At 41.9% G+C, this 22,097-nt stretch overlaps 1 protein-coding gene across 8 annotated transcripts in view; it reads left to right on the forward strand.

The window, feature by feature from the left end:
• The first annotated feature begins 375 nt into the window (after positions 1 to 375).
• Positions 376 to 22,097, forward strand: part of YAP1 (Yes1 associated transcriptional regulator) — an 85,049-nt gene continuing 63,327 nt past the window's right edge. For 3 of the 8 annotated variants that reach the window (XM_039563817.1, XM_039563830.1, XM_039563821.1), the window contains exons 1-2: positions 378 to 1,016; positions 3,984 to 4,231. In XM_039563817.1, coding sequence (XP_039419751.1) covers positions 693 to 1,016; positions 3,984 to 4,231 — 572 coding nt within the window. In that variant the 5' untranslated portion in view covers positions 378 to 692. Of the gene's footprint in view, positions 1,017 to 3,983; positions 4,232 to 22,097 lie in introns of all 8 variants that reach the window. The other 5 variants (XM_039563844.1, XM_039563856.1, XM_039563850.1 and 2 more) reach the window with 3 other exon arrangements.

Genomic DNA, 22,097 nt, shown 5'->3' on the forward strand with positions numbered 1-22,097 from the left:
GAGAAAGCGCGGGAGGAGACCCGCCAGAGGGGGTCCCGGGCCGCTGCCCACTCCGGCCGGGGGGAGGGAAGCGCAGTGCCCCTCCCCACTCCCTCGCCGAGCGGCCTCCTGAAAGTTGGGATAGAAGTTAGGAGAAGAAAAAGTTGTGGTTGGCGGCAGCGCTCCGTGGCGGCCGAGAGCGGGCGGGCGGCAGGCGGGAGAGGCGCGGGCGGGCGCGCAGGGAGGGGCGGTGCGGGCCGGGCCGGGGCCGCGGGCGGGGTCTGGGGGAGCGCGCAGCGCCCCCGGCGCACCCCGGGCGGGAGGCGGTGCGGGCGGGCGCGCGCAGGAGCGCTGCGAGCACGGGCTGCCTGGGTCGGATACGGTGCGGGCGGGCTCAGGAGGGGCGGAGTCGGCGGCGGAGAGTGATTCGGGCGGGCGTAACTGCGAACTTTTGTTTGGTGTGTTGTGTGAGTTAGTTTCCGCCGCCGGGACAGAGGCGCCGGCCGGGCTGGGCCGGGCTCGGGGAAGCGCCGCACGGTCAGAGTTGTTTTGCCAGTTGCCGCGGCCGAGTCGGCTTCCCGACCGAGGGGTGAGAAGTACCGGCGACAGCAGGACGAGCCCGCGGCCCGGGGAGCGGGGCATGCGGGACTTGAAATCCGGGCTCTGAGCCGCCGAGCCCCGCCAGGGAAGCGCCGGGGGGTCCCGACGGAGCCATGGATCCTGGGCAGCCTCAAACGCAGCAGCCGCCGCAGGCAGCGCAGCCCCCGGCCTCGCAGCAGCAGCAGCCGCCGCCGCAGCCCCCGGGCGCGGTGTCGGGGGCCCCGGCCGGCGCGGCGCAGCCCCCGGGTGCGGGGCCCCCTCCGGCGGGGCACCAGATCGTCCATGTGCGGGGCGACTCGGAGACCGACTTGGAGGCGCTGTTCAACGCCGTGATGAACCCCAAGGGCGCCAACGTGCCACACACGCTGCCCATGCGGCTGCGGAAACTGCCCGACTCCTTCTTCAAGCCGCCCGAGCCCAAGGCCCACTCCCGCCAGGTGAGGGGGAGGGAAGGAAGGGGCCCGCGCCGCGGGCGGGCGGGGGGCGTCCCGGCCGGGCTGGGTTCCCCCTCCCCGCCGCCGAGCTCCTCCCGGGGGAGGCGTGTGGGGGAGGGGGCCGGGGCGGGAATCCGCGGGGCCGAGCGAAGCGGGGGGCGCCCGGCCGGGGCTTGTCGGGGCGCTCTCTGCCGCCCCCACACCCCTTTATTTGTTCTTCCTCAGGGGCAAGGCTGCCTCCCGCGCCCCGGGACTCCGACAGGGCCGGGACCGGGACCGGGACCGCGACCGCGGTGGGAGGGCGGGCGAGCGCTGGCCCCGTCCCGGTCTCCAGCGGGGCCTCGAACTCCACATCCGCTCCTTGGCTTTCTCGGCCTCACCGGGAGGGCGGCAGTGGGGGTGAGCCCCTAAAACTTGGGTGAAAATGCTTTGCCGTCCAATTCCCTGCCATTTGTGGAGGGGGGCGATGAGTTGGTGTTAAACCTACACCCCCCTCGCCCCGTCAGACAATAAATATGGATGTGACTTCTCCACCATTTCAGCGCGGCGCTGGGTAGAGTAGGATTAACCCCCCACATACACACACACGCACGCACGCACGCACATCCGAAGTTGATTCCCGAGCCAGACGCCAGGTCTGACGGCGTCCAGGGTCCGCCGGGCGCAGCGCCCGCATCCAGGGCAGCGGCGGCAGCCTGGGAGCGGGGCTCGGAGCCGTGGGGCCTCGGCCGTGCCGGCCCGGGGGAGGGAGGGATGCGGGGCAGGGCCGCGCAGGCAGCGGGGGAGGGATGCGGGCAGGGCTGGGAAGGGGGCGGGGCAGCTCCGGGGGGAAGGGGCGATGCGGGGGTAGGGCCGGGGAGGAGTGGGGTGGGGGATGCGGAGCGGGGTCGTCGCTCGGTCTCCGGGTGCGTTTGGTCTTAAAGCAGAGGGACTTAGGTACCAAGACCTAAGTGCTGGTGTGAATACGAGCGAAAGCTAATGCTGTTACCAACTTTTTGGTAGGAGGCTGTGCCTACCTAGTGGAGTGTTATTAAGTAATGAACTTCGTTGCTAAGCTATAAAATAGTTTTTTTTTAATTGGTTATTGTCACTTTATCTGTGTAGCCAGTAAGAGGGAAATTCGCTGTGTACTGGTGCCTGGTACCCGTGTTGTTAAGAGTCTGTCAACATTTCCATTATTAAACTTCTGTTTTGAACGATTTATAACTTGACTTCAGAAGTTCATTCCAGGCTGAACCTTGGCACGTACTCTCCCAGCCTAGGAGTTAATTCATTTTCCAAATACTCAAAAACAGCAGTCTGGCCTTCATATAGGAAGACTGAGAAGAAAATTGAAAGGGGTGGAGCTGAACTGGTTCTGTAGTTTTGCTAGCTTCTGAGTTGCAGACCTTTAATAACGTACTGAAATCCAGTAAGGAATAAGGGGTTTATGTATAGTCTTCTCCCAACGTGTGCAAATCTCATTGCGGTTCCATTGTGTACAAATCTGAAGGGGTAGGCATTCATCTAACACTTGGTGCTGTGTCTTGTTAAATACAGTAAGTGCAGTTAAATAGCTATCGTGTTCAACATATGTGATGGTCAGACAACTTTTGGTTGTACTTTTAAGCTTAGCCTTATATTCCTTGTATATGTTAGTCTTCGTCTGGAAAGCATATTTAGTTGGATCACTGTTCCTTGTACCACTCAGTGGTTCCTAAAACATAAACTGGAAATCCAGCCAAAGCAAGATCATTTGCTTCATTGTGGACTGTCTTTTAAAATAAGACTGTTTTCATTTTTCCTTTTTGTTTAGTTGTGCCACATAAACATTCTGCTTAAAGAAAAGGTCTCTATTTTCTGTAATTCTGTGATTCTAAGGAATTAAAGTATTGCAAATCCACTTGATTTACTACTTGGCTATTCTAAATGAGTGTAAATGCAAACTAATTGGTTTCCAGTTGAATACATGAAACTTTGCATGTGCTTACATACAGATGGAGTGAAGCAGAACCGTATGTAAGAGTGTAAGTGGGGCCTCATATGGTGCAATGTGTTGTGTAGAGAGGTGTGACAAGGACTGATACATGCATCTCATTATAGGTGTCAATGTTGTTCTGATCTATCTATAAAACCAGTTAATTGGTAAATATATTTTTAAAAGCCATTTTTACTTTAATCAAGTTTTCAGAGCTGCCTTTTCTGTTCCATGTTGGACGTGAATTTACTACTGGCAAGGACGTTCTGTGTACTTATGACTGGTGACTGCGGTGAATGGGTTTGTGAGTCATTTCTGATTGACTGGTTCAACTGTTTGCTGAAGCTTTGCTTTGGATAAAGCATGGACAGACTCTTTATACCCTTAAAAGTTTGAGTTGTTAGGAAATGTTATGTTCAGTCTTCTTGTATGGGGTTTTTTTTTATGGTTGAATTTGTGAGTCTTCCTCCATTGGAACTCACTGCTGCCAGTTGGCATTTCACAATTGCTTTTCTCTTTGTATGATCTTTTAAACCCCTGGGGGGGGGGTGGTGGTGGTGGTGGTGTGTGCATGTACTTGAACCTCCACACCCCCACTTGAGCAGGAGAGTGGGAAATTAACTCCTCCAGCAGAAAGTGGGTGTGATGGTAGTGAGTGGGGGTGCAGTCCAGTAACAAACCACTCAGTGTGCTAAATGAGGTCTGCTGACTGCAGGCAGGTTAGTTCTTAAACCTGCACTGAGGAGTAAGAACTTTAGTTTTCAAAATAAAGCTAAGGGCTCTCAGCACATACAGTTAATATTTCTTGACTTGCACAAGGGCTTTTGTGATGCTAATTAACCAAGCTATGTGGAGGCTTGCTTGAACAGTAACTACTGGAAAATAAGCAGAACTTTAGAACAACTGAGCTATGAATTTCTCCTGAAACATTCATTTAAAGTGAAATGTCTTCTGACAGCTGCATTTCTGCTGAAATATAAGAATCTTAATGGAAGTAATTTCACTCCTGGCAGGCCAGCACTGATGCCGGGACAGCAGGAGCCCTGACCCCACAGCATGTCCGAGCTCATTCCTCTCCAGCATCACTGCAGCTGGGGGCTGTTTCTCCAGGGACACTTACACCCTCTGGAGTAGTGACTGGACCTGGAGCTCCATCTTCTCAACACCTCCGCCAGTCTTCTTTTGAGATCCCTGATGATGTACCTTTGCCACCAGGCTGGGAGATGGCTAAGACACCGTCTGGACAGAGATACTTTCTTAAGTAAGTAAAATTTCTTTTCAATTAGCTGTATCTCTGGCATTTATTTTTTTGTTGGGTTATATGTTTTGTTTTTACAATCTTAGAATTTGAGTAAATTTCTTTGGGTTTAAAATATGTATTTTTAAAAACATGCTCCTGATTTTAGGGGACCCTACCACTTCGGTATTTCTCCCATATCACCTCTGCTGTTTCTGAAAACTGTATGGTACTCTGTGAATATTTGTCCTATCTTAATCTTAGCTGAAGAATGTTATCCATTATATTGTGTACTAAAAATCAGTGAAATGAGCATAGTGATTCTTAAACAATGAGACTTTTGGATTTGCTGAACATTGTCAGCGTTGTCCTGCAGGTCAAGATACAGTTTACCTCATTTTAATAATACAGATGTAAAAATACAGAGTTAACTTTAGAGACTGTTGTAGTAATAATAGGTCAGGACTTCTTATGTTTTGATTAAGGACAATTGTTTAAATACACAACCAACTTGCAGATCTTCTTAAAAATGTTTATTGTTCCAGTAGCAGTGGTATTTCCATACAGAGAAATTAGATTTTTTTTCTTCTCAACCAAAAAGAGGTTGCAGTAGTTGTCTGAAATTATTTGAGCCTGAAGGTTCCTTTTTGAGAACAGTCATTCTCTATTAGAAATGTGAAAATAAGCATTAGCTATAGATCTTGAAGATGTGGTATTTTCTTTGGTGAAGTTTTACAGATCAGTGTGTTCTAGAATATGAGCTCTTCAGCAGTCACAAGTAGAAGGTTTTTTTGAACTGTGTAAGTGAGACTGTAGCTCATTGAACCTTGAGGAAAGAACAGAATGAGTTTTGAAATGAAAAGCAGACTTTTGTTTTGACTGTGTTAGTGAGAGCTCTTAAAGAGCAGCTTATGAAGCATGAAAAACAGGTATTTAATTTTTTACTGCCACAAATGTTTGGGTTTGATAGCACTGTCAATTTTACAGAAAACAAAACAGTTTAAGAGATGAAAAATGTCTTCCTGCTCTTCTGATGAATTTTTTTAATTGTGCTCATCTAGGTGAAATCAGAGTGAAAGATTTATTCTTGGAAAGCTTCTTCTTGTGCAGTTTGATTATTACCAGAAAAATCTGTCCTTTTTCTTCTGCAAGTTTTTTTGTCCTTTCTTGGTGTCCTGGTATCCATTTCAAAGGGTCAGGTTTCAGCAAGAACAATAAAGAGCCTGAGACTGGAAAGTACACACAAGTCTGGCAAACTCATCTGCATGAGCAAGATCATTTGTTCTCAAGCAGACATCCAAAGTAAATGATTGAAAGAGCTGCTAGCTGTGAAGGATGTGTCTTGAAGGGGAAAGGAGTGGAAACAAACCAGGTTGTTAGGAAGAAAAATAAAGGCTGTACTTTTTGAACCTCTCCCTGCTGGGTCACATGCTGACCTTGGGAGATTTTAAACAGTGTAATGGGCTGTTTCCTTTTGGCTTTCCTTGGGTGATGCTGTGATGGGAGAGTAATGAGGACAGCTCTGTTCACACTTGTAGAACATTTGTTCGTAAAAAGGTTGCTTAATACTATCTACAGGTGAGATCCACCAACTTCATTGGAGTTCGTTAAGATACGTAAAAAGCATTTAAAGTACTAGCAAAATCTTTGCTCTGTATGTGTAGGAAATTCAAAGAAATGTAAGACTTAGTTTTGTGTAGCAAGTTTGTATAGTAAAAGCTTTTTTCAGTGGTGAGTGGTAAGTTCTGTCTCACGCCCGCTAAAGCTCACATCTTGCCTGGTTATACCTTTAACATTTGCTTGAAGTGTGAGTACTAAGATTTCTGATTCTAAATACATTTGATGTGGTTCCTTCTACCATATGCAGATTTTTGGTGTCTCTTCCAAGTATTCAGCTCTTTTTTTTGGTTGGCTGCATCGCTCTTTGTTTCCACTTGCTCTGTTTTGTAGCCATTCCATGAACAGTCTGGTAATCAGGCTCTAGAAAGATCTTTGCAGAATAGGTAACAATATTAGATTTTTTCCAGATGTCAGAAAGCCTTATGGTTATAGTTACCATAATATGCTGCAGTGCAAAGAGAATAATATAAAACTGAGTACCATACTTAATACACTCTGGAATTACAGTCACTTCCACTAATCAGTGGGTCAAGCACTGCAAACATAGTAGTTCGTGCAAAGGTGTATATGGGAGAGAAAATACTTAATCATCAGTGTGTGTGTGTATATATATATATAGATAGGTAGATGCACAGAGCTCTTTGGCTAGACATTTTACATACACACCCCGTGCATCCATACATATTAAGAGAAGGTGAGAGTGGTACTATCGAGTTTGAACCAGAACTACTCTTGTAATTTAGTCTGTAATCTGGAAAAAAACCCGTTACATATGAATGCCCAACATATGATTTACCAGGATTCCACTCATTAGCACTCATCTCCCTGTTAGGAGTAGTACTGCTGAGTTCAATTTTCCGTTAGTGATGATTTTGAGCAGTGGGTTAAGGCCTGCTTACTCTACAGCTGGTAAAACTGTTTTGTATTGGTACTGCTCCCTCAGTGGAGCTCGTAAGTTGAGACTTGCCTGGTTACTGAGTGGTCACATCTGAGTCATCTCTCGCTGGTGTGCGGTAGTTCTAGCCCATTCTTAAACATACAGTAAAAAAGCCGAGCTTGGTTTGTGTGGTGATGTCAATTGCATTGCTTTTTAACCGCTTCCTGTTAGCCAGCTGCTGCTTGACATTTCGGTGAACTGTGCAGACAGATAGGGGATCGCTCTCGAGGCAAAAGATAATGTGCCATGGGAGTAGCAGACATCATCTTGCAGAAAGAAAAAACTAACTTTGCTCAGTTTTAGATTTACTCTTGAATCATTTTAAATTAGACTTACGCTTTTAATTCTTACAGAGCTTGTGTAATACCTCTTCTCATGTTGTAGTGTGAGGAAAAGTTAACTGATCGTCCAGCAAACAAGTCTTGTAATTATTTTTCCTACAGGAAGTAGTTCTTGCAAGCAGTTTATCAACAACTTCCTATTTTTTCTGTGAAGTGTTGAATGACTTCCTGAAGGAGGCCAAGGTGGTTTTCATTAGTATTTGTGGGTGTGTTTGAGGTGTTTATCCATCTGGCAGAAAAAAAGATTGCTGTTACACATTTCTCGTGCTCCATACAGAGGTATGGCGTTGGATGTTATGAAACCAAGCCGTTTTAAGACAACAGGGAAGTTTGTTGCTATGATTTTTGGTTTTGGTTTTGTTTTTTTTTAATTTCCTCATGTCACACATGAAAAATATCCAGTGATGCTGTTAAATTTCTCTTGCATCCTGTTTTTACCCCTGACTGGAGCTACCAATATCCTCTGCTCCCCTCGGTCTCCCCACCCCACCAAAGTAATCTTAGTTTTCAAGGACAAAGATGTTAATTGGAAAAACTGCAGCCACAGCTGCATATTTTATTGAATAGCTTAATTTACTGTGGAAATACATATTCTGAGTCATCAGTATGACTTCTTGTGTTTATAATTCTATAGTTCAGGCAAGCTGGTCAGTAAAATAGCAGTATTGTTGGAAGCCAAAACTGCAGCCACTGCTTTTGATGGGCTTCTGTACTTTCAAAGATCTTCGGTTGCTAAATTTATTTGTAATATGTCAAGTTAGTTGCATTTTTGTATTGATGATTTGACTGTTAAAGAAAATACTCAAAAGATCAAAGATCTACCTAGAAAAAGCCATGAAAAAAAAGGCACTGTGGACACTGTCAGTTTAAGAACACAGCTGAAGGAAAAACATTTGTTAAAACACTTTCAAGGGAAAGCTTGCTGTGGTATGTTTTTGACAATTTAGGGGAAGACAGTTACAGTACTACTAAGTGTATATTTTTCCTTCTGCCTCTTACTTTGAAGAGTCCTATGAAAGAGCAATAACACAAGTTATTTCAAATTCACAATTCTAATGAAGATTTTGATATCTTTCAAAGGGCCAAGGAAGAATAAGGGCAAACCTGCCTCATTTGTGTTAGCACTGAGACTGGGCATCAGTGAAAGCAGTGGCACACGTTTTCTTGTGTTTGGTCAAACAACGATATCCGTGCATTCAATACCCTGCTGCACAAGGTGATTTTATAAGACTATTCAAAAAAGCATTTTAGTAGATATGATTTCAGGTAAACAAAAAACGTGTCTTGTGTTTTCACTAATGTATTTTCTTTTTATTTATAAGCATACTGACGTTTATTATCTTCAGTAGAAAATAGAACTGGAGAAAATATAGCACCTGTGGCACCTAGTTGGAAGTTAATAATTAAATTACCTCTGTGGATTTTTTTTTTTTTTCTGAAATTAGTTGTTGTTCTGTACCTGTCTTCTTCCCATGGGTTTTGTCTTTCACATTATCTCTCATAAAAATAGTCTTTGTGCTTTATAGTGTCTGATTTGGGGGTTATATGCTTTAGGTATCTCATACTACTTTGTAGCACTGCTTTCCTATCTCCTGAATCAAATTTGAGATCAGTTTTATTGGTGATCTGAAAACTTTTTATTATGTTGAAAGCTGTAATTGTGACCAAGTCTTAACCAGTCTTTTATAATTAAAAATATTAAAGTATCTCTGTTTAGTAATAAGAAGAGTCTTCTAATACAGGTTTAATCAGAATTTCATGTTTAAAAAAAGATGCTTCTGCAATTCTGCTTAGTAAATATTTTGTCTGGTTATATTTGATTTAGAGTGGTAGCCTTTAGCTCTGTGGGTGCAATTACATTGCAATGGAACTACCTCTGTTTTCTGAGGTCTTGACTTCTGAAGACAAAAAAGAATTTGATATAAATCAAGATGAGTGTCTCCTGGATTTTTATCCTTTTGCCTTTTATTTTTCCGTATGTGGAAGATGGCAAAGAATTACAGTAGTGGGGTTTTTAGAAGTCATCTGGTTTGTAGCATAGGGTAGTCTGTAACCCATCGGTCACATGATGAAAATTCCTGCTTGATAGAAAGCAGTAAAATAATAAAAGAATGTTAATTTGAAAATTCCCGTGAATGTAAGACTGGGCACTGCTACACCATATTTTTGCAAAAAGCTTCTAATGGGTGAATGCTATTGAACTGATCGGTGGCATGTTTAGGTAAAATCCTACCAACTTTTACAAGATTCATCTCTTGCTCTCTGATCTGTCTCCTTCTGGAAATGAAAAAACCCAGTAGCTTTAAAATTTGAAATGTAAAGCTGCCATTTATACTTTGCTCAATTTCCCTCTGCAATTGTGGCACAACAGCTGCAAATTTTTAAAAGCTGACACAGCAAGCAAGTTGGATTTTTCACTCTGTCTGGTTTTAGACTAAACCCTCAGAGAAAGTAACTTATTAGCACTGAGAGTGCTGAAATATTTAAGGTCAGGACCTAAATTAAGTCACATGTAAAATTAAAGCAGAGTTCCTGTTGCTCGCAAAGAAACATGTTTGCATATTGGACGTAAGCACTGGATGTAAGCACTTAGGGGGTGATGCCCAGGAGAGCAAGAAGTGTTGCTCAGGGCTGAGGTACAAGATTAACTGTGAAAACTAGTCTGAGTTACAAGTGATCTTGATTAAGACTAGACACTTCTCCTCTGCAACCAAGCAAAGAAAAAAACCCCAAAAATGAGGTAAACATCAACAGAGGTCTGTCAGCCAAAACTAGGGATGTTTGTCTTCTTTTTATATGTGGCCAGAGCACTTAATCTGTTTATCTTCATAGCTGGGAAGAAATTCAGATGATGTAATTAGATTTAGTTTAACCTTTTAAAACTGATAGCTGCTCAGTTCTTGTATTGTGTCCTTGTGTTTTTATACATTCCAACATACTTGCATTCATTGTTTGTACAGTTCTCGTATACCTGTGTAGTAAAACTCAGTAATGGTGGAACTTGCTGTCTTTTGCTATTTGAGTAAATGCTGTTCCTTTTTTTAAGGTGTGGTTTTTTTTGTTTTCTTTTCCTTTTTTTTTTTTCCTCTCCCCCACCCTGGCAACAAGCTGTGAGTGATTATGTAAAGGCTGATATTTACCTGACTCAGTTTCTCATGGAAACTCTAAAGAAAATTTCACTTGGTTAAATGCAAGAAATTTACAGGAGATTTCTCTGAGTAGCAGTCTTCTGGTAAGTGCCCCTAAGATACAGGCAGGGTACCATGTAGTTGGCCCAAGAGAATGATTGATAGAATTGTATCTAGGGGAAATTTAAGAGCATGGTTAGCATGATGGGAAACAAATTCTTGGGGGAATGTTGTATTGGAATGTTAACAGATAGACGCCATGTACTAGCTGGACACTGTCCCCCAAACAGTTTGATAAACCTGAATTTGATGTCAGGCTCTATTGGGAAATTTACCAGATGAACCGTGTTTTTTGTTGAGCATTTGAATAGGAATCTACAGCATGGGGGAAAATTGCTTTTAATACAAAAACGGTACCTCATAGCTGCTTTTTGCTAAATAAAACTTGGAGCTTTATTTGGAGAACAAAAGTTTTTGTAAGGCGTGACTAAGCTGTGTCGCTGTTTCATGGCCTCCTGAAGTGCTTCTTGGAGTCTGTTTTCTGGGATTCACTCTGCTGCTGTTTTATTTGGCTTTTAACTAAGTTACTTCAGGCTGTGTTTCAGGCAAGTATTCTAAATTGCTGGTTAAGTCAAGGTAATAATATAAAGCTGCCTTGTAAAGTAAGACTTTTGCCAGTATATTGCCTGTCAGTCATGTCAGTTGCTATGGAGACAAAGCTGTCTTGAGAACAGTCTTGGACTTTGCTTTAATTTTGCTAATGAGGCTTTGCTGTGCCGTAGTGAAAGACCAGATCCCTTATGTTGAGTCTGACATGCTGTTTGGTAACTTAGATTGGTGTAAGGGGTTCAGTATAGTACTGATCATTACACTGAGGTTGTGAAGCCAGTTTTTTTCTGCTGAATTGTTTTATAGGAAAGTCAAGTAAAGGTCATTTACTGTTGTTAGTTAATCTCCAGTGAGTTCTGATTTATTGGGAACTTTGTTGGAAGTCTGTCTGCACTACACAGATTTGTTTAAACAGTGTTCCAACTTCAAGGATGCCTTTCCCTTTCTGATTCCCTTGTTGCAAGTAAACTTTTTGCTTTTACTGGATGTGTTACCAGTTAGACATCTATGCCTGAATAAAGCATCTGACAGCAAAGAAGCATAGATTTATAGGCCAAATGGAATTCTTTGAGTCAAGGAAATAAATGCAACTCACAGGTGTACTTTCTTATTGGATCTCACTTCTCAAGTTTTTTTTTCCAATTTGTTGTACTTATTTGAAAAGCTTGGTTGGCAAGTCCTCTGCAATTATTTTGATTGCAACATGTCATGTAGTCTCTTTGTAATGGTGAAAAATAGAGTAACAGAGAAATTTCTTCCTGTGTTTGCTGACTATGCTGTTGGTATAGTTAATATGGTTAATAGACCTAAATGTCCAATGAATACGTAATTCAGTAGTGATTTTTATTTACAAAACTTTTGTCACTCTCAGAGCAGCCAGCTTTGCATGAATTAAGGATGTGAAATATATATACTTAAAAAGGTGTAATCTGTGACAGTTGCTTTGAAGTGTGTTCTATGCCATCTTTAGAGGTCATTTTTCTATATATAAGAAAAAAGTGATACTGTGCTGTAACTGGAGTTTAGGTGTCCATTGACTTCTGTGGTGGTCTTTGGGTCATGATGAATTGTACTCATTTAACAGTGAAATGTTTCAAATACTTCCAGGTTTTAGTGAAAACAGTTAATAGCACATTGTGTGGTTCCAGGGTTATGTATGCAAGAGCCTGACTAAACTGCCTGTGTTCTGGTTCATGTATGGATAGATTTTTGACAGCTTTTTGTTATGCTGCTGTTGACAGAATTATGTTACCATCAGTGTGGACCTGTGTTTCATTTTTTACCTTTGATCTCTAAACACATGCATGGTTAATTTCTGTCTGTGTATATCACTTACTTCTGGCCAACGAGTATAACATTTGAACTGAAGTAAGCATTCTCTTTCATAACAGGTATTTCAGGTTTTCACTTTTTATGAGATTTAATTCTGAAATTAAGCAGAGCTAAGATTTTGGAACCGAATAATTAGTAAGTAACGAAGGGCAGGAACTTCCAGATTTGTAGTGTTAGAACTGTTAATCTTTATGATTGTGAGGGTTTGGCTTTGTCTTTTTATTTTTCCTGTAATGACTAATAACAGGAGAAAATCTATTGGATATGTAACAATATCCTGGTAATTTAGACACTGGTTAGGCATAAGGAAAAGAAAATGTGAAACAGACCTTAGCATAAACAGTTAGTTAAGAATTAACATTTTAGCATCTGTGTAGCAAGGTCAAAGGAAGTCTTAATTACGTGCTTTTAAAAAAATAGTTTGCAATTCAAAATTGTCCCCATTTTTTATTACGCTGTTAGATGGGTCCTGATATGATCAGCTCTGTGTTATGCAAATTTTTTGAGGAACTTTGACAGTTCATTGTTTTCTTAATGAATTAAATTTCAGTTGTATGTGGTAATGTATCCAGGAAAAATGATTCAGTCAATCAGCTTCACAACTGTGGTACCCATTTTCCAGCTTTAGGTTTTAGTGTTGCATTGGAGTAGGGAGCAGGGAAGCAAAAGGGCGTTGCTTTTTTTTTTTCTTCTGGTGCAACTATTTGTGTAGCTTTTGCTGACAGCTTCAGTTTGAATCCTTTTTATGCTGTGATGGTGAGCAACTCAGAGATTGCGTATGAACTTTAACTGATTCCTTTGCTCTGCAATCTTGTTGGAATAGAAGTGTAGTAGGCTCCTGTCTGTGCCAATCTTTACCTTTTTAAAATGGCCTCAAATGATGGCTCTCTGAAACATAAGGGGGAGGATTTCAAGTGGTTTCCAAGCCAAGGTAACAACTAACTTACCAAATAGTTGAAGGACTTGCAATAAAGTGAAAATTGCTGGCTTTTGTCATGGATAAATTTTATGTAAATCAGTTCATGGGAAGAATTCTTTTATCCTCACAAGAAACTGTTGAGCTCTTGTTTTGTTCATGCTAACATGCATGCATGTTCATATGGAATTTATTTGAAATACAGGAGATTCTAGTGTTGATGCTTATTACTTTGCCAGGATCTGTGAATAATTTGCCTATAACTTCATAAAATTCTTTATGTGAAAGATATAAGCAAACCGACAGTTTTGCTAATGTGTGGTGCTTTTACTTCTTAACTAGCTTGTGTAACTAACTTATCTCCGATTTGTCCTGATAAATATACTTGATTGTTATTGCCCTTTCCTGCAGCTGGGGCATGAACTTACCAAACCTTAGAATACTTTACTTGAAGTATATAAAAACTGAATGTGACCATTCAGTTACACACCCACAATCGATTAAAATTTTCCAGCCTCAACTATCATATGCAGGTATTGATGCACATACCATGTCTCTTCATCTGGTCAAACTGCAAGATACACTTTAGATAAAAGGTGTTATTCTATTGTGTAGGATGCAGTTCAGTTCTTGACTTCTAGCTAAAAATCTTGCCTGTTCTGCAAGTTGCAGAAGAATAAAGAAGATGCAAATTCTTGTAAGCAGACTCCAAAAAGTTTTATTAAATTAATATATACGGACTGCAGTGCAGTAGCAACTGGTGCTGTCACACTGGGCTTTATACACAATCCTTTCATTTGCACTTTGTTAGGACTAGTAGGTTTTTATTTAGGTTAGTATAAATCTTGCATACCATTTGAGGCAGTATTTCTGCTAAAGAAAAGACCATTTATTTGTCAAAGCTATTAGGCTGTTTATCTCATGTTGATGCCCAGCATTTTAGATTAGCGCTAGTGGATCCTACAGCAAGGCAGAGCTGCAGAATCAGATTGTAGTGTTGTGTTGTTTATCATAGAGGTGTCTTTCTAAGTAACACATGTAACGTATACTTCCAATTATCAGGTGGAGGAAAAAAATCAAAAGGTAATATGTGATAGAAGTGAAGCTAAAAACCAGCAATACTGGCAGTAGGGATGCAGTAGAAGTAGCTATGCTGTTGTCCCTAAGTCTCCTCTTGCTGTTCCTGAGATGTTGGGGATTTTCAAGATGTTGAGTTTTAAAACCTAGCAACTGCTGGGCCCTGCCAGTGTTGCTTTCGTAAGAGAGCCTGTTAACAGCATCACTTGAAACTGCCCCCATTTACACAAACTGAGTCCAGGTGCCTGTCCAGGTAACTGTCTTGTTGCTAGTAGTGGTCATGAGCAAATTCCTTGGGAAGACTAAGCAGGGCAAGCATATACTCTTCAAGCAGATACTCTTCTCTGAGAACTCTCCTGGCTTCCAGCTGTCCTCCAAGACTTGTGTTGTCTCCCCTTGAGGTCCCTTTTAGCACTGGCTGCATGCTTTGGCAAGGAGCCTGTCTCAACTGGTTGTCTGTCCACTGCATGAAGAAATGTCTTCCATCTCTTCTAATCTTGGCTCCCATCAGTTGCATTCAGTGGTGCCCAGTTCTCACTTTAAATGTGACAATGAACACTTGGTACATATTTGTTCTGCTCAGGATTGCTGTATTTTACTCTGGAAATTACTTCTTTTGAAATATGAAGAGTCCTAACCTGCTGGATCTTCCTGGAATAAGATGGCTTTTTTCGTTTATCCCTGCAACCCATCTTTTTCATGTCCTTTAACTCACGCGTTTTCCTATTTTTCTTATTTTTCAAATGAAAGCTTAGGAATGTTTTGCAGCATTCACTGTTCTGAACCTTTCATCTAAAAAATACTCAATCTATTCTTACCGCCACTTGTCCTTTTGCTCTATATACCTTTTTGTTCTCCCCAGTTCTTTGCAGTTAGCAGTTGACTAAAAGTAAATATGTATCATTGAGGAACTGCTGCTGCTTTCTCTTGGATAGATTCTAGCCTATAGGCCCCTGTGGAAGTTTACCAGAGTCCTACTTCTGGTGCAAGAGCTGCTGATTCCTCCTTCCTAGTGCTGCGTGTTTGCTTTATAGTTTCTTACTGGTAACTGTTTCTTCATGTCATATCAGGACCTATCTTCATCCTGTCGCTGCCTTTTGTTTTAGTAAAAACCAGCAATACGTGCTGTTCCTAATCAGGTCTTGTAGTCTTTGGTTTCTGAAGCTTAATGCCTGCTATGATTGCTGTGACTCCAGAAGTTGAGCTTTCTGTATGAACGTTGGGATGCAAATACTTACGTTGGTGCATTCACCTTGAAAGAGAAAGGTCATCTGCACTTGCATCTGGCTTATATTTGGGAGCTGCTCCAACCAAATGGAAGTATGCTGGTGTGATAAAATGATGTGTATGTGCTTTAAAATGCCCAAGCACGATTCATTTATAGAATAAAATATTTTGTGGATGATAGTACCCATGTACTAAATGACCTACTAGATGTACTGGACATACTCAATGTATGTAGGTCTTGAACTGAATGGAAATGTGATTAAAGAAGTGAGCAGTGGCAGTGTATTTGGAAGATGGCTTATGTTTCTTCCTATACTCAATTTCAGTGATGCTGAAACAATGTCAGTCGCAACCATGTTTTGGAACTGTCATTTGATATTCTACTAAGTTTTGCTACAAAGCCATTTCTGCTTATACCATGCTTTTCTTCCTAGTATCTGAATGCCAGATGCTTACACCATATTTTTCTGTGTCATGCAGTATGTCTACATAGTAGCACAACAGTTCAGTAACCAAAAGAGAAGTATTTGGGTCTCCAGAGTTGTGATTTTTTTAAAGATTGTCAACCCTCTGTAACAGATTTTGTGATATTGAATATATTGTTTCAAATGTGGCAATTATAAATAGGTAACAAGGGACAGTTATCTGTGTCTGAAAAATACATCAGTAATTACCTCAGTGGAAGCTTTCTTCTCACACCAGTAAATGCTGATTAATTCTGCATAGACAGTTTAGCATTGTTAAGGTCTTAAGTTGACTGGAAGTTCAAAGAGCCATGAATCTACCAAGTGAAAAAAACCCCAAACCCCCCATGGTTTGGGGTTTTTTTTCTCTTTTTTTCTCCTAAAGTTCACAAACACAGTCATTAGTGTCTTTATTATTATCTATCCAACCTAGTACTTAGTGAAGGTTGGTCATCCATCCAGCCTTCTGCTTGAAAGCACACAAATGTTGCTAAAGCTTAATCAGGTCAGAAGTGACTGTTAAGCCAAGTCTGGAAAACATGCAAGGTTGGAGATACCACATCCTCCCTTCTTCCCATTAAAGAAGGAATTGGTCCTTCATAAGATTATTTCTCTGCAGCACAGCACAATATCTTGTGTAGTTCCTGATGGACACAATGATTTTGTAAAGGGGCTGAAGTTTCTTTAGTAGCCAAAAGAAACATATGTCATTCTTTAGGTGTTACTTTCTTACTATTAAAAAAAGAAAGTGATTAAGGAAGTTGCTATATTGGGTTTGCATTAGCAGGGTTTTGGTAGCAGCTGGGGCTACAGGGATGATTTCTTTGAGAAGTTACTAGAAACTTCCTCCATTTCTCACAGAGCCACTGCCATCTGGCTCTAAGAAGCTGGTGAAGACCAAGCCCGTTAAGTGACAGTGGTAGTCCTTCTGGAATAATGTATTTAAGAAGAAGGGGGGAAAACTGCTGTAGAACAGCAATAGCTGAAGACAGGAGTGAGAATATGTGAGAGGAACAGCCCTGTAGACCCCAAGGTCAGCGCAGAAGGAGGGGCAGGAGGTGCTCCAGCCTCTGGAGCTGAGATTCCCCTGCAGCCCACGGAGGTCCATGGGGATGCAGAGATTGACCTGGAGTCCATGCAGGACCTCATGCCAGACCAGGTGGATGCCTGAAGGAGGCTGTGACCCCATGGGAAGCCCACACTGGAACAGGCTTCTGGCAGGACTTGTGAGCCCATGGGGCATCCACACTGGTGCAGCCTGTTCCTGAAGGGAACCCCACACTGTGGGGAGGATCCACACTGGAGCAGTTCACGATAAACTGCAGCCTATGGGTAGATCTCATGTTGGAGCTCTTAGTGAAGGAATGCGTCCCATGAGAGAGACCCTACACTGGAGCAGGGATCCTTCCCCTAAGGAGACAGCATGTGATGAACTGACAGCAACCTCCATTCCCTGTCCCCCTGCTCTGCTGTCAGGGAGGAAGTAGAGAAATCAAAAGTGAAGTTGAGCCCAGGGAGAAGGAAGGGCAAGATAGAGGAGTTTTTTAGATTTTGGTTTTATTTTTCATTATCCCACTCTGATTTGATGGGCAATAAATTGAACTTGTTTCCTTGCATCAAGTGTTTTGCCTGTGACAGTAAGTGGTGAGTGATCTCTCCCTGCCCTTATCTCAACCCATAAGCCTTTTGTTATGTTTTCTCTCTAGCTGAGTAGAGGAGTGATATGAGTGGCTTTGGTAGGCACTTGGTGGCCAGCCAGGGTCAGCCTACTACATTTTCTCAGTCTGTTTCATATACTTAAGTTAGTCCTGTGTTGTGATATCCCATGACCATCTTACATTGAGGAAGTTCTCCAAATGACTGTGCTGTACTCTTACAGTGCAGTATGTATTCGATAATTCATCCAGAGATCTGCCTTACTTGTCCTGGTTGACATATAACCATTTTCTTGGTTGTTGCTTACAGTTGTGATCATATTTATGCAATTTCTTTTAAATTTCATGAAGCTCTGACAGGTTACTGGATGTGTAATACAATAATTGCATTTCAGCCAGCATATGACATGGTTTCTTAAATGTACAGGGTGAGTGTTAAGTCATAATAGCAGGGAATCCTATTCAAAATAGAAGAAATTGCTCCTTGTCTATGAAATCATACTCTATATTTGTATTCTCAGTGTACTGTAATTATGGGTTTCTGAACAAGCTAGAACTGAAAAGAGGAAACTAGATAGAACGAGAGAAGCTTATTTCCATTGGGAAAGTGTGTCTTGTAGTTTGATTTTGGAAAGAGGTCTTACAGCATTGACTTCACATCTGATTCCGGTCATGTGCCTGTACTGTGAGCTCATCACATTGGTACATGGGGATGGTCTTTTTGTCAGCAGTGGTATTCCCCAATACTTGGTGCTACAGTCAGTCTTAATTTTTCTCTTTCAGTTGTTGAACTTGTCATGGCAGATGGGATGTGAATAAGTCATGGGAAGACAGCAGATCCTAATGAGGTTAAAGATGTTAGAATGGGTTGAATTTGAAGAGTGAAAGCAAGCTTTGTTTGTAGTCTTTGTTCAAGGCAGCTTCTCTGAGTTTTGTAGCTGAAGCTGTGCATAGTTCTTGTGTAGTTATGTCATAAGCCATATATCAGTTTTTTCTGTGATTATGTTTTTTCAACTGGACCCCTTCTCTGATCCAGGTCATGGTGTGACTGCTCAGAGGAGGAAGTGAGGTAGATGCTTTCTGAGAGTTAATTAAGCCTCAAATCAGTGATGGCACTAGGGAGAGATGCATGTGGAATCATTTCATCTGACATGAGAATCTAGTTGTACTTTTTTGTCAAAACAAGCCTTTATTCCATAAGGTATTTCTGAAGGAATTTACTATTGTTCATCTAAAATTCAATATAATCATGAACCAAATACTTCATGTTCTTAGAGGTTTTAAATAATTTGTACAATGTTGGTGACTTAGCAGAACTAGTAAGTTATGCAATCAATTAATATTATTTATTCATCCCCCCATGTTTTCAGTAATATTTTCCTAGAAGACCAAATGCAATTTTGAAGCTGTTTTTATTTACACTTGGGATGTACTGAATGGGATTGGGGGTTTAGAGGAGGAGCTTGTTGGTTGTGTGGTGGGTTATGGATTTTGGTTGGGGGAGTGTGTGTTGGGTTTTTGTTGTATAATTTGCTAATTTTTTCACATTTGCTGTCAATACCATTCTCTGAAATTCAAAATCACATGGTTACCATTTCCTGTGGACAAACAGGTGAATTCTATATTGCCCTGTTCTGGGCAGCTTCAGTGAGTATTTGATCTGTTTGTTTTGTCTGCAGTAAATATATTTTACGTTCAACTGATGCTGTTTTTACTCTCTTACCCTGTGATGCAATTTTAATGAACTTTATAGTAACTGAACATAAACCTACATGTACAGGAGAAACAACATACATTTTTTTTAAGGCTTTATTGAAGTATTACTTTTAAATTCTTGACTAAAGCTTCCAAGCAGTGTTGTTCTGTTGTTACTCTTCTCGCTAACAAGTTCACTGTGGATATTAAACACAATCATTGCAAGAGTGAGTAGTAAGGCATAATGTTTATTCTTGTCTATCTTGAATACAAATTTTATTATGAACCTCCAGAAAAGGGGTCCTTTAGGTTTTTCTGTTAATCTTTATGCACATCATATCAGCTATGGTGATGCTCAACAAATGTAACAATCCTTAACCTAAAATTCAGAGAGCTGATTGACTGCAGTCCTCAAGAAGTTAGTTTAAAAGGTCTACAGAATTTCACTCTTTAAATTATATCTTGAAGTACTTGGTTAAAAAAACCCCAAGGCGCCGCCCCCCCCCCCCCTTGTTTTTAAGCTCCTGTAGGTGATCATAATCTTCTGTTTGTGGAATTTGCATTCTTGTGCTGTTTGTAGAAGCACAGGTCTCATTGAGTGGAGTAGCCTGAAACATGGTGTAAGATGGTCTGCTTTGGTGCCTAACTGAAAATGTCAATCTTCTGGTTCGAATATGTGTTACATCAGTGGGAGACAGGGAAAATAGTATAGATAAATTCATGAAACGAATCTTTGGTTTAGATGGGGATTTTGGGGGGTCGTTGGTGGTTTTGTTTTCTTTTTAGTAAATAAACCCATGCATTAATATGTAGCTCAATATGAACTTTACAAGCCGCAGAAAAATAATGGGGAAAAGGAGTTTGTAGTGACCCATATGAAGAAAAAAAATTAAAAAGCAGTCATGCTTGTCTGGCTTGTAAACTTCTTCAAGTTTTATTGCAGCCATCTGTGTAGAGTTACCACCTTCCTTTTTCATAGAAACTGGACTAGGGGGATACAATGGTTCTTCCAATCTCATCAATACACATCTTAGTTACTTAGGACTGGCAATTAAAAATAAAAGGACAATCCAGAAAAAAAGACAGACTTTAATGCTTGATAAGTATTGTACTTGGTTGTGATCCAGTCTGCATTCTGTAGCTAATTCATTGAAGTCTGAGCTTGGTTTTATTCTAACAGTATGCATAAACTTGGCTTTGCTGCAATTACTGATTTGATGTGTGAAATAAATTTAGCTGAAATCAGCAAGGGGTGTGTGTGGTGGTTTTGTGGTTAGTTTTTTCGGTGGTGGTTTTTTTTTTTTTTTGTGGTTTTGGGGTTCTTGGTTGGTTTGTTGGTTTTTTTTCTTAAGTTAAAAAACTTGAACACTGAATTGAGCTGTTAGCTCATTTGATATCTGTTATCAAAGATGATGTGCTAATAAAGCTGTTCTGAAATAAAATTGTGTTATTGCCTTCGTATAGAATCTTCCGTTTCGTTGTAATTTATCAGAGTCAAAAACTTCTGGTTTAACTGGAAGATCTGAAATAGTGTGGGTTTTTGGAGGAGTGGTGGGAGGAAGACAACTTGTATTTTTGTCACTGCATATAAGTGTTGATTTTTAAGCATGCAAGTGCTTAACCGATTTTCAGCCTGTTCAAGCCATTTACAGGATCTAAAATGTGCACAAAATGTATAATGTTACTGTAGTTAACTTTCACTGAGGGAACAGAATATTAATTTTAGTTTCTTAATAGTGTAAATTTTGTATACCTGGTATTAGAAAGTTACTGTAAAAAGAAACATACTGACCTGAACTAATGACTGATCTACAACTGACTTTTAATCATGGAATCATTTGAGTTGGAAAGGACCTCTAAGGGCATGGAGCCCAACTGCTAACCTTACACCTCTGTGTTCACCATCCCAGAGTGCCATGTCTACATGTATTTTATATACCTCCAGGGATGGTGAATGCACCACTTCCCTGGACAGCCTGTCCCAATGCTTGACAACCCTTTCAGTGAATAAATTTTTCCTGATACCCAACATAAACCTTTCCTGACACAGCCTGAGGCCATTTCTTCTTGTCCTGTCATTTGTTACCTGGGAGAAGAGGCAGACCCCCACCTGGCTACACCCTCCTTCAGGCAGTTGTAGAGAACGGATAAGGTCCTCCCTGAGCCTCCTTTTCTCCAGGCTAAACACCCCCAGCTCCCTCAGCTGCTCCTCGCAGGACTTGTGCTCCAGACCCTTCCCCAGCTCCGGTGCCCTTCTCTGGGACAAGCTCCAGCCCCTCAATGTCTTTCTGGCAGTGAGGGGCCCAGAACTGACCACAGGATTGGAGGTGTGGCCTCAGCAGTGCCCAGTACAGGGGGACGGTCACTGCCCTGGTCCTGCTGGCCACACCACTGCTGATCCAGGCCAGGATGTCATTGGCCTTCTTGGCCCCCTGGGCACAGCTGGATCATGTTCAGCCACTGTTGACCAGCACCCACAGGTCCTTTTCCACCAGGCAGTTTTCCAGCCCCTCCCCCCAGCCTGTAGCACTGCCTGGGGTTGTTGTGACCCCAAGGGCAGGATCTGACCTCAGCCTTGTTGAACCTCTTACAATTGGCCTTGACCCATCGATCCAGCCTGTCCGGATTGCCCTGCAGAGCCACCAGCAGATCAGCACTCCCACCCAGCTTCTGTCATCTGTGAGCTTGCTGATTTTCTAATCCACACAATCAGTAAAGACATTAAACACGACTGGCCCCAATACTGAGCCCTTGAGAACCCCACTAGTGACTGGGTGCCAGCTGGATGTAATTCCATTCACAGCTCCTCTCTGGACTCAGACATCCCGGTAATTTTTATCCAGTGAACAATGTACCCCTGCAAGCCACAAACAGCCAGTTTTTCCGGGA

The sequence above is a fragment of the Corvus cornix genome, chromosome 1 (genome assembly GCF_000738735.6).
Source record: "Corvus cornix cornix isolate S_Up_H32 chromosome 1, ASM73873v5, whole genome shotgun sequence".
Classification (NCBI taxonomy): domain Eukaryota; kingdom Metazoa; phylum Chordata; class Aves; order Passeriformes; family Corvidae; genus Corvus; species Corvus cornix.